This window comes from Mauremys mutica, chromosome 1, assembly GCF_020497125.1.
Source record: "Mauremys mutica isolate MM-2020 ecotype Southern chromosome 1, ASM2049712v1, whole genome shotgun sequence".
Classification (NCBI taxonomy): domain Eukaryota; kingdom Metazoa; phylum Chordata; order Testudines; family Geoemydidae; genus Mauremys; species Mauremys mutica.
In genome coordinates, this window is record NC_059072.1 from 221,831,042 (window position 1) to 221,844,501 (window position 13,460).

Genomic DNA, 13,460 nt, shown 5'->3' on the forward strand with positions numbered 1-13,460 from the left:
GAGGCAGAGAGGTGCGGGCACGGGGGCTCTTGGGGGTGGGAGTGGAGAGAGGTGTGGGGGGGCTCTTAGGGGGTGGGTCATAGGCAGGGCCTCAGGGAGAGAAGGCTGAGTGGGGGCGGGCCTCAGGGCAACTCCATTTTGGTGGGATAGAGTCAAAACTGTGGGCTTGACTAGTTCCTTTGTACATTAGGAGTTTACTAACAGACACTTTTCAGAGAACTATGCATAATCTTGCTGTCATTTGTGGTGATGGTGAACAGACAAAAGTAATCAGAAGGGAGCTACTTATGTTGATTCCTGTTGTCGGAGCAAAGCTGTGAAATATAAAATTGCCAAATGGTGGCAAAATCAATAGGGAAAATATTACTGATCTTTCTAAGATAGATTTTAGTCTTTGTAATACCATTTTAAAATTGCAAAATCTGAAATGCATAGAATGCAGTGTACTAGGGTTTCAAAACCCTTAAATTGCTTACATTTCAGAATTGCTTAAGGTTATTTTAAAATCCATCTCTCTTTATACTTTGTTCCAAACACTGTATCAAAGTAAACCATTTGTATGGGTATTGTTTGTTGTCATCCTTTTTATGGTCTGTTTTTAGTGGAGCTGTACATTCCATACTTGAGCAACATGAATGTTTTGTAAAGCAGTCCCAGTTAAGGGTCTTGGTGGATTACGGAACCATTTAAACTGTAATAAGAATAAACCCTTCTCAGATGGTTCTTAAACTGATTGGTCTTCTAACCTCTTGTTTTAAAGGTCACTGGTTCAAGGTTGTATGACTGGAGTCTGCAAGGATATGTGGCTGTAGAATCTCTCTGGAAGGATAATCCTAAAAAGAAGAAATCTGGAAAAAAAGCAAGTGACAAGGTAAGAACTCAAAGGGATTTATTTTCCAAAATAGAGGATAATTTAAAGGCACAACATTGATAGTCAGGCTAGAGCAGAGGTAGGCAACCTATGGCACACGTGCCAAAGGTGGCATGCAAGCTGATTTTCAGTAGCACTCACACTGCCCGGGTCCTGGCCACCAGACCAGGGGGCTCTGCATTTTAATTTTAAATAAAGCTTCTTTAATGTTTTAAAAACCTTATTTACTTTACATACAACAATAGTTTAGTTATATATTATAGACTTATAGAATGAGACCTTCTAAAAATGTTAAAATGTATTGCTGGTACGCAAAACCTTAAATTAGAGTGAATAAATGAAGACTCGGTACACCACTTCTGAAAAGTTGCCAATCCCTGGGCTAGAGGATGATAGATTGAGACTTGAATTGCTCTGTTTATAAACAAACAAACAAAAAAAGTTGATCTTATGTCTCTGAAGACAAAAAAAGATACTTTCTAAGTACTGGTAATATCTTAAACTAGTTCCAGTCTAGGCTTCCCAGAAATTTTGTTGGGAATTTTTCCCCCAACACTAAGATATAATCAGCTAAAGGTATTAAGAAAGAAGAGGGGAGTGTTGTGAATGAATGATTCTGATCCTGCCATGTCTGCAGATGCAAACTTTTATGGACTGTATCTGAACCTTAAGGAAAAGCTTACCAATTGCTTCAAAGGATTTTGTCTACTTCAAAGTAACATTAAAATTGTTAAAGTTCATTAGTAGTAACTCCTTGGAAAAGTAAAATAGAACCCCTTATCAAACTGCTTTCCTCAATTTCACTTTTTTGGAGGGGTAGGGGGTAAATATTTGTGAAAATTGAGGTAGCTTTGTTGTCACCCTGGTAGGCAGTGCAGTAGCATAATGACCTCCTTTTGCACTGTTTTACTAGACTCTGGACATGCCTATCATCCAGGCCTTAAAACAAATAGTACTTTTAGAGGTAAATAGCTTATATGTGTTTAGAGAGAGAAATGTACTATTTTGTTTAATATCTTTGGACAAGTTACCTACAATTTTGATGATTAAATTCTCACGTTTGATTCTTTCAGTGGTAGTCATCTTCTGAATCTGTGCCCTGTCACAGTGCTGCCAACACTGCATTACTTAAGGTGCAGTCTTTCAAATACTAATCATTGAATATTTTGGGCACTTTTTGCAAGAGCCAAGATCTTGACCCAGGGTTCTGGCTAAAATTGAGTGATTATTCATTCTAACCTACCTAACATTCATTTGTACTTTCAGTTCAATAAAGCATACGTCCCTTCTGCCCTGTTATATGCTGTTCAAAGATCATTGCTTCCTGCCACAGATGTGGCTGCATTTTGATGATGAAGCACGATGTTTGGATAAATGTATTTTGTGTAGAGTATGGCAAGCATTTGGGGATCTTAATATCATTCACAATACATTATCAGCATTAATAAAGATTATTAAATGTCTGCATGTTTACTATTTTGAATTCCTTTGAATTGAATCACTTTTTTTTTCTTTTCCCCCTTCTGTCCTGAATCAAACACCAGTAGCAGTGTCAGATTTCCTTCCACCAGAGAGGAGTGAAGCTTATTTTCCAGCCCTGCTATGGTTCATTTCACATTCCCATCCACTCATAATTCCTGCATGTCCCTAGTTTCTCCAATTCTCACTCCCCTCTCAGCAGGCTAACTTCTCTGCTCCTTCAATCTGAGTGTAGGGTGGTTGGACATCAAGGTACTAGGGTTCCAAAAACCCTAAATTATTTTAATCTCAGCACCATTTAGTTGGACTTTTTTCCTTGCATGTTTTCAGCCATCCAGTCCATAGTTTGGTACTGGCATCTCTCAAAAGACTTGTTCTGGCCTCTGGTCAGGTGATGTGCACTTGCAGTATGTATGGTTGTCTGCAAGAAGAGGTGCAAGCGGCTTTATGATCTAAGGGAAAATAGTAATATTTTGAATGAAGAGGTGACTTGGCAAACGTAGAACTCTGTTATGATTGGCTTTGTGTTTGGATCAGTTGTAATGATGGAGAACACTTCCTGCAATGTCGGGGGGTTAGCTACTGCACACCAGTAATTATCTTAGTAATACGTTGCATGACTTATGAAACTGATGTACTTGAAGAGAGGAAGGATGGTCTGGTGCAGGGGTTCCCAAACTGTGGGTCATGATGCAGAGGTCACCAGGGGGGCTGTGAGATTGGGGGAATGGGGGTGGGGAGGAGAAAATGCAAGAAAGCTTAAGCAGACAGCTGGGCAACACCATCTGCTCCAGGAGCAATATTGTGCTCTCACAGCAGCCTCATGACTTCTATGGTCAGCAGAAGGTCCCAAGCTCCATGTGGTGGATGCAGAACCAATGCAGTGAGATCAAGAAAGATGAGGATTCCCCTCCCCCCCCCCCCCAGCATGCCAAATAAAATGATCTGGCAGGTTGAATGTGGCCCCCGGGCCTTCAGTTGCCTCTCCTTTTTGTTTCGTCTGGTAGTTGGTGCCCCTGTGCAAGTAAGTGCAGCAAGCTCACAGTGGCTAATCTGGGCCTGGCTACCCACTCATAGTTTTCAAAGTAGACTGTGTAAGGTGGAGTGTTTGCGCAAAGCCAGCCTGACTACTAAGTATCGGGGAGTTGCGTTAACAGATATGAGTGCAAAGGGGGTCACGGCATAAAAAAGTTCGGGACTTACTGGTGTAGTGGTTAGCCTGGGACTTGGGAGACCTGTGTTCAATTTCCTGCTCCACTACAGACTTCCTGGGTGACTTTTGGCAAATCAGTCTGGCTTGTGCCTCAGTGCTCAATGCGCATACATACTAGGTTACTACCTCTGGGGTGATGAAGAGAACTACATTGAAAGAATGTGAGGTGCTCAGATGCTTCAGTAATGTGTTTGGGGGGGGGGAGCATGTATGTACCATAGATATTTAGAAAAAGAGGTGGGGGGGACGCCAAGGAATGAAGGAGGATGGGGCAGGGGCAGAGTCACATTTTTTAGTATGACTGTATAACTTACAGTGAGCAATTGCAAAGTCACACTGAAATAAGGTCTCTGATTCAGACTTAGGCCTTATCTACACCTAAATCTTAGGGCAACATAGCTACATCGTTCAGGAAATTTTCACTGAGAGATGTTGTTAAGCTGATCTAAGCCCCAGTATAGACATTACTAGGTCAACGGAAGAATTCATCTCAAGAGGTTGGCTTTACTACAGTGACAGAAAAACCCCTTTTGTCACTGAAGCAAGTGTCTGTACTGCAGTGTAGCTGCAGCTGTGCCATTGTAGCGCTTGTAATGTAGATATAGCCTTACACATGACATCATTTCCCATGGTTTTGAAGCAATGTTAAGGCTACTAACAGAGCACAGTAGTGTTGAAGCTGCATCTTTGTTACAGCATATTGAGGCTCATAATCCCAGGAGAAAGTTAAGCTGGTAAAGATTTGTGGGAAAACTTCTGAAGGACTTAAGTACATGAAGAGTTTAAAAAAAAAAAAAGTGCTCCTCCTGTTTGAAGTGATCAAATGTGCCCACAGATTTAATTTTGTAATATAAACTTAAGGATATCAAAGAAACTCCTGACCCTAAATCAGAGAGAAATGTGAAGAATGAAATGAAACCAACAAATTAACATGCAGCATTAGCACAAGGGAACAGAGAGCCACAGATCAGCAGAGCCACAGAAGAATGACTGACTTATCATTTTGCACTAAAATTGTGGTCATGCCTTTTCTGTGAATGAGTCAAACTTAAATTGCAACAGAAACGGGATTGTGCTAAAAATGAAAGCTTTGTGTACCTGGTAATTTGCACTGGTTTGTTAAGAAATGTGGATCTTTTAATGAGTGGTTACTTTATGAGAGAATGTCTAATTTGTATTTTACATCCTGCCTCAAGTTCATATACAGGGTTTCCTGTTAAGCATCATAATGCTTTGCTTGGGTTCTTCTAGCTAATAGAAATTTCAATTACCCTTCATACAGACTAGTGAACTATAACAGCTTTGTCTCTCTCGTATGGCTCATAGAACAGATTAAACAAATTGTGATGGCTGAAACATGTATGCAGACAGTTCAGTGAAGCACAGTGCCTGTAAAAAGCCAAAACAATTATTTCCAGGGAGAAGTTTACTTAGAATTATGTGCAGTGGAGGGAGTCTGTGCTGTCAGATCACTGTTTTGATTTTACTGGCCATTTAAAGAAATACAGGTTCAGATGCATAACTTAAAGCTACGATGCCTTTGAATTCATGGGCAATTCCATCTCTAGACTTGAGTCTTACATTCCTAGCTCCTAAACTGCTCTGCCTCTTCCGTTGATACAAACAGCTGGATTATAGGATTGCCGTCCATCTCATCTTTTGCAGATTAACCCCAGTTAAAAAGCTAGTCTTGCAAGACTAACAAAGTTCTGAAAATTGTGAGCCAGAAGACTGTGCTGTGATATAGCTACATGAGAGACTAAACTAGGGTGTCAAGTATCAGGGGGGTAGCCGTGTTAGTCTGGATCTGTAAAAGCAGCAAAGAGTCCTGTGGCACCTTATAGACTAACAGATGTTTTGGAGCATGAGCTTTCGTAGGTGAATACCCACTTCGTCGGGTACATGCATCCGACGAAGTGGGTATTCACCCACGGAAGCTCATGCTCCAAAACGTCTGTTAGTCTATAAGGTGCCACAGGACTCATTGCTGCTTAAACTAGGGTGGGTATAATGTGATGCACTGGCCCTTTAAGACTGAGGAAGGAGTTCTTGGGGGCCATGCTATCCATTCCAGGAGGTTTATTACAAAGAGACCCAGGAAATGAAGCAGCCATTAATAGAGAGGCGGTAGTCCCAGCTGGCAGTTTGTGGCTTGAGGAGGTCCAAGACTGTCTGTCTGTGTGGGACCAGAGTCTTGAAGTGTAGGTGCAGCAAAGCTCCTTTCTCTCTCAGCCATCTGGAGGGAGGCCTCGGATGAGTGGTCCTAAGAAGGGCTGCTGGAATGTGTATGGGGAATACTGGGAATGGGGGTTGGATAATAAACAGGCTCCTTCTCTGAGGGCAAGAGAGCTGGAACTGTTGTTAGTCTCTCGTGTTAATTTGGGTGGTACCTTCAAATGACTGGGGACAGCCTGGAACCCCAGCATAAATGTTGGGGGGGAGGAGTTTGAACTTTGTTGCAAGATTGGTCATCTTATTTCTTTGGACATTGTCACTAGACCCCTAAAGCGTTGGGGCTCTCTGGGGGCAGAAACTCAGCCCAGATATGGGTCTGTATTACTTTTTGAACAGTCAGTGGGCACAGCCTTTAGTGAGTGTTTGCCTGGGGGGCTGGAAGGAAAAGGAGCAGCAGCCCAAGTATGTACTACACCTATAAAGAAATGCTTTCCAGCTGGAAAATGCCTCCCTGCAGACATACACACTTTGCAAAGAAACTAGGGAAGCTGGTCTGAGGAAAATAGCAAGAGCCTGCTGATAACTATGCAAAAGGAAGCTGAAGCTTTCTCTTTGTACACACCAAAATATATCTTCCCTTCAAAATCTGGCAGGAGTACACGTGGGTTTTAGAGCACTTTGAAACATTGGTTCTTAACCCAGATGCTTTTTTCTCAGGGTAAAATTTGCAGAATGCAGGTGGAAAGTGACTAATGTGCACAATGTATATTCTCAGAAAGTTAGTGACAGCACTACTCAAACTTGCAGTACCTGGGTGCTACTTGGATTCAGTGCTCACAGCATGTTTACTTGAGTCACTCAGGCCTGGTTTACCCTACAGCAGAGGTTCTCAAACTCTGGTCCGTAGACTGCCAATGGTCCACGAGCTCCATTCAGGTGTTCTGCGGATAGTTCCCTCTAAGTATGCGTGCCTGGGTGGCCACACATGAGAGAATGGAGGGCCACCCACCTAATTAGCAGAGCCGTGCAGGCGTGGCTTCACTAATTAGGTGCCTGGACCCTGGAGAAGACGTACATGTAAGGTGAGGTGGTGGCCTTGGGGAGGAATAGGGGAGAGGTGGGAAAGGATGGGGGGGTGAGAAGAGGGAGTGGGGGTAATTTGAGACGTGCAGGGCTGTGGCGATCAGCGAAAGAGGCGACTTTCCCCAGCTCCAAGGCTGCAGCTGCCGGGAGAGACTCCTCTCCTTTCCAGCCCCAGCTCAGGGGCTGCCGGGGCGGGGGAGAGAGGGCGCATTTCCACTGTATTAGAAAGGTAAGACTACTGATATTAAAATATGAGTTGTTTGCTTTTACTTGTAGAACAAAAAAAACATTTATTATTAAGCTTTTTATATATATATATATAGTGCTTTGGATACAATAGTTAGCTAACAGTACAAACATTTGGAAAGATCATTAAGTGGTCCAGCGAAACCCTCAGCAATTTTCAAGTGGTCCACAAAAAAAAAGTTTGAGAACCACTGTACTACAGCATTAGGTTAACTAAAAGCAGCTTACATCGACCTAATTGTATCAGTGTACGCACGACAGCCTTGCTCCCATCAATGTAAGTACTCTAATACACTGTCATAACGCCACCTCCACCAGAGGCATAGGTTTTATGTAGGTGTAGTTAGGGCCATGCAGTGTCCCTGTAGACACCGTGTTATTTACATCTATTGGTTGTCATTCTTGTCAATTTCACGGCTCCAGCAGAGCCATGAAATTGACAAGAAAGCTGGCTCCTGCGGGCTGCAGCCTAGTCTCAGCTCCAAACCAGGCTGCCGCCCAGGCTCCTCACTCCCCGTGGAGAGGTAGTCTGCGCCCCTGGGCTCTCTGCTCCCCGCCAGGAGTCTGGCAGCTGACCAGACTCTGGGCACGGATCTCTCTGCTGGGAGCCCAGTTGTCTCGCTGGTGTCTCAGCTTCCAGCTCCCAACTGGGAACATGGCTGTGCCCGGCGGGGAGCTCTGCGCTTGGTGTCCAGCCTCATTCCCAGAGGGGAGCTGAGGGGCGGGGGGGATACTGCTATGGGGCGCTGGGCTACCAGCAGGGAGCTACATGAGGAGTTGAGTCCTGGCTCTCAGCCCCCTCCCCCCCACACACACACTGCCTCTCTTTAGTCGGTGGGAAGCGCTCCGGGTGAGGATGTGCACCACTGACAGAAGAAGGGCAGTGTGGTCATGAACCACTGCAGTAATTACTGTGGTGGCTGTAAGTCAACGTAATGTAGGTCCACTTAAGTTTATAGTGTAGACATGCCCTCAGTTACTCTAACTGGCAACAGAGCCCCAGTCCTGCTACATGTAGGTAAATCCCTTCCTCCTGTTCATCAGCTTGGCTCAAGTCACATTGTAAATCCAACTTGTGCTTCAAAAGTCTTTTTAAAATATTGTTTCCTCAAAGCAGCAGGGAAAGCCTGTCACTAGCTGAGATCAAACCCCAGTTGGGGATGTCAGTTTGGGGATGATCATATCCATAGTCTGAACCACAGGTGTATGCAAAAAAAAAAAAGTTATAAAAAACCCCACAAAATTTGATATTACTTTTTAAGGTGTCTGTATTTCAGGAACTCCTTTTGGAGCACAGGCTCAGCAATTTTCAAGACAATCCAAATAAGCATATGGATTTTAGAACGCTTCAAAACAGATTGAGCTTTGTATTAACATCAAGTAAAGTAATTTAAGATGATGGATTTGGTCTTTATTTTATTTTTCTTTTGATTTAGGAAACTACATCACAAAATATGCACCGTAGCACTTTGCCATCACTGGAAATGATATAATTTGTCACAATTATTCAATCAGCTTCATCGCTTTACAACAACTGAGAGTCCCAATAAGATACTGCCTCATATCCCACAATACCTCAAACTTCACCCTGTGCCACCTGTATTCTAGCAACACCTAAAAAGCCAAAAGAAACACTTGGGCCATGCAGCATGTCCTAAATGTTAGTAAAATTGGACTATTTTGAGCCTTAAATGAGTAAAGTCTGCCAGCTTTACCCTCTTGATAGTGAGGGTATTCTAATTTGAGAGTTGATACAGTCTATAGCTGCAGCAGTGTTGCATAGGGGGAGAGGCAGTCTCTCAAGTAGGCACATCCAAGTATCATATAGAATATAATAGGTTAGAATAAAAACCATCAGTTCTACTTGGAAGCCAGTTGGTAACCAGTACAGATCCCAGAGCACAGTTGCCATGCTCTATATCAGAGGTCGGCAACCTCTGGCATGCAGCTGGCCAGGGTAGGCACCCTTTCGGGCTGGACCAGTTTGTTTACCTGCCATGTTGGCAGGTTCTGCTGATCACGGCTCCCACTGGCCGCAGTTTGCTGTCCCAGACCAATGGGGGCGGCGGGAAGCCGTGGCCAGCACATCCCTTGCCTGCACCGCGTTCCGTCACCCCCATTGGCTTGGGGCGGCAAACCATGGCCAGAGGGAGCTGCGATCAGCCGAACCTGCCGACGCAGCAAGGTGCTTACCTTGGCGAGCCACATGCCAGAGGTTGCTGACCCCTGCTCTATATATTAAGTAGGCAGGTAGTTGCAACTGTTTCAACTTGAGTATTCATAACACTTAGCTCCAAATACTTCATATTACAATAGTTGAAGTGTTAAAGGCATGGATAATGGTATCTACTCTTCTAAACAGAGTTGTGGGTCCAGCCAGACCTCCAAGTTATAAATGTAGGAAGGAAACAAATGGTGAACATGTAGGTGCAAGAATCAAGTCTGCTATAACCCCCATGAGCAGATGAGGTTTTCTCGGTATAGACGCTGGATTGCAACAGGGATTGGCCCTCCATAACAGGTTTCTAGAGAGGATTGCAGGAAAGTCATGGGTTCTTGTGACTTTTGCTTCTGTCTGAACTGTAATGCTATGAACAAATTGTTAGAAAAGGCAGCCGACTCTTGGATGTGTAGTAGTATTCTGATAGCTGGCTATGGTGCTTCTCTCTCTTTCTGTATAGAAGGAAAATATGCACACAAGTGATTGTAATCATTTACATCTATTTCTTCTGTGTAATTGATTTTAAAAATTGTTTTTAATTGATTGAGTGATGGTTAATATCTGTCTTCCTTAGGCATTAACATCTGGGGTATAAAATGCCCTGAGACCTACTTTTAATTGCTAACTCAAATATAGAAGGTTTAAAGCAAATATATTCTGTGACGTCATTTTCTGTTCAATGTTATCTTGACATTCGAATGGTGCTTTTCATCCCAAAGGATCCCAAAGCACTTTAATTCTTTTACTGTTGTACACACTGTAGGGTAGGGTGACCAGACAGCAAGTGTGAAGAATCGGGACGGGGGTGGGGGGTAATAGGAGCCTATATTTAAAAAAAAAGACCCAAAAATTGGGACTGTCCCTATAAAATCGGGACATCTGGTCACCCTACTGTCGGGAATACAGCGTCAGCCCCCTTAGGGTCAAAACATGGCAGATGTTTAACAACGCATAACAACACTACCCACAGTTTAGGGTAGAAAGTGAAAAGTATTGTATCTGATTGAAACTGTAGGGGGAATGTAGGTAACCAGAATGGAATTATCTGTACTGGCACTGGGTGTAACACTCCTACGCTTGCAAAAAGTGGCCTAGGTTCCTAAATCCCATTTTCAAAAGTGGCTTGGGAATTTGAGCCTAAATTTCATATAAGTCAAAGAGTCAAAAGATGACACCTCCATCCTCTACACTGTGCCCCTAAATAGCAGACTGGGGGGATTGATCCAAGGCAGAATTCTACATATTGGGTCAACACCACCATTTTCGGCAGCATCTGGTTGGTTGTAGGAACTCTGCCATCCAAGTTCTATCTGTTTCTGACCTTTGTTAGCTTTTTGAGGCTCTCAGCATACATGTTACTTTGATTTAATCCTGAAGACAACATAAATCTAAGTAGATAGTGCTGTCATATACAGCCTTTTTGTAAAATTTAAAAAAAAAGGGGGGGAGGGGAAAAAAAGAAAAGAATAAACTCGTGAATATGTCTGACGTAAAGAGGGGAGGGAGTGAGCACATGTTAAGGACTCCATTGATCAATCAGCCTGTGTTTTTATTGAACGCTTCTTTTGTCTCCTCTGGTACTGGGAAAGTGTATCCAAACAGTATCCTTAAAAAAAAAAAAAAAGTACTGTCTGACCAAAATAGGGGCATACAAGTAAATTTACTTATAATGTATACAGTTATGTTTACTTTGCTATTTCTCATATATTTAAAAAAATTTTTCAGTTTTTGTTAATGCTTTTACACACAAGATACATGCCAAAAGAAAAAGCTTCTTTTAATTTCAGACATGAAATAGTTTTGCCTGCGTCTAACTTTTAAGGCATTAGAATGAATCTTGTGCACAGTTATTGTTCATATAGAGATCCACTTTCGGAGAGCTAATGTAGTGTTATGGTATTTCCGTCTACTAAGAGATCAACTATTTGCTGAAATCCTTTGGTTGGTATGATGTCAACAGATTTTTCCATGAGTTTAGTTTTTTCTTTAGTGAAAAAAGAAATTAGCCTAAATTCTGTTTGTTTTTGCATTTAAAAAACAAAACAAATGAGAGGGGGAAAAAAGCAACGTCAGAGCCCTCAATAAGTACCGGTAATTTATTTTTAGTTCATTTACTGAGGAGTGAGCAGTGGTTTAGATCTGTCCTGACATCAGTCACATTAGGAAACTGAAATTATTCACCCACCCCTGAGGAAACGTTTCACATTTTAGAGTGTACTAATTTACAAGGTTTATTTTTGTGTTCTTTATCCATGTGTTTTCATGTGAGTGGGGTCAGCAGATGTGATTTCATTTAAATATGTAAAGAATGTGACTGCTGTCAGAACAGGAGGCTTTCTTTTTTTAGGGGAAGGAGAGGTCTTTAAAATAAAAAAGCCCCAAATGCACGTCTTTAAATAAAAACCTGAGACCATTAGACTAAACTTCAATACTTAAATTTTATAAGTATATTTGTATGAAACGCCAAACACTTTGAGAGACATGGTAGGAAGAAATTCTGCAAAGCAGTTATTTTAGGGGGGGAAGAGAAGAAAAAAGAAAAGCCCTAGTTGTTTGAAATAAGTTAGTGTCCAATCCAAATCAATGGGACCATGCATGTGGGGAAACTGTTTGCAGGATTGGGATCCACTCCTGCAATCACATCCGCATTGATCATGTTTACATATCTATCCTGGCTTAAATGGGGTTTTGCATAAGGATCCAGCCACGTGGATGAATGAGGCCTTATTAGATTGTAATCTTTTTAAGCAGGGATTTTTTTTGTGTCTGTAAAAGATAATGCATCCCTAAAGGGCTATTGAAGTGATATATAAAACATAATTGTTAAATGTTGACAACATGCTTGGTGATTATAAAAAATAAAGGAAAATGTGGTTCCTTATTCATAGAGTTTATATGTGAACTCCTGTTACAGTTTAACTGTATTGTGAAATTTTAATTGGTCTCAAACCTTAGCTCCAAATAATTTGTTGCTTACAATTGTACTTAGGTGAAGTTAGTAAAATATTCATTATTACTATAGAGAGACAATTAAATTAAATTTCAACCCCATGCTACAGTAGCACACTTTATATTTGGAAGTGATTTGGAATTGCATAAAAGGGGGTTGTTAAAACCTGATGTAAACAGGCTAAATCCACTTGGAAGCAGATATAGCAGAGCCTCATACCACAGAGAAGGCCAAATGGGTTTAACTAGGAGTAATGGAATAAATAAAGCTTAACGTCAGAACACTTGTTGAAGTAGTAAGGTCTGACTGTGGAATAGTCAGTGGAAGTTATGGAAATACTCTTAGTGAAACCCATTTAAAACTAGATTTGAATATATGCTGTAGGGAACATTCTTGCATTGGCAGGGAGGCTGAAAAGATGCTCTAATAAGACTTTCTTCACTCTTTAATTTCTGTTATTCACTGCAGAGGTAGTGTGAGAACACACTTTCAAAGGGTATAGTATAAAAGGGGTCTATTGTATAAATCAACATGGAATTCTAAGAATGCAAAATGGCATCTACAACATCTGTGGGAAATTTTCTACCTCTGTAATTAGTGCAGACAAAAATGAATCAGTTGAAGTATCTTTCACTGAACTACTGTTCTTCCATTACTTAGTGTTAAATTAAACAATGGATTATTTAAATCTAGAAATACTTTGGGAACAATTCTGTGTGTGAGGGGAGAGAGAGAAAGTGAATGTCAGATTCATCGACCATTTCAATTTGCAAGAAGTGATTGTCCTTTGGGTTTCCGTCAGTGTGGATCCCAATGTAGGTGCACATGAAACTTGGTTTTTTTTAATAGCAGTGTCCCTGCTCTCTGCTCCTATGTGAGGGTATAAAGAGTGGGGTGGCCTTGACACTCTCTAAGTTCCCTCTTAGCACCCATACTAGTGAGATGGAATCTAGTTGGTGTGCAACTTCTAGACTATAGGTTTGGCCAAACTTCTTAAAAATTTTCTGAAACTCTTCAGAACTACTTTTTCCTGTATTGTGATCGCTCTAATCTGTTCTAGTGCTTGTTGAACCAAAAACCACTAAGCAGACAGGGACTTAGAATTGGTTGACTCAAAACCTGCAGGCATCAAGCAAGTCTAGACTGTCCTGTGATGAACTAATTCTTCTGAAAGATGGGCACAGCATATACCTATTCTGCTTGGGAGAGTCCCACATCCCAG

The 13,460-nt window shown here is 41.8% G+C and overlaps 1 protein-coding gene across 2 annotated transcripts in view; it reads left to right on the forward strand.

The window, feature by feature from the left end:
• APOO (apolipoprotein O) overlaps window positions 1-13,460 on the forward strand; it is a 76,259-nt gene that overhangs the window by 53,992 nt on the left and 8,807 nt on the right. For both annotated transcript variants that reach the window (XM_045008421.1, XM_045008498.1), the window contains exon 7: window positions 761-871. In XM_045008421.1, the coding sequence (XP_044864356.1) occupies window positions 761-871 (111 nt within the window). The remainder of the gene's footprint in view (window positions 1-760; window positions 872-13,460) is intronic.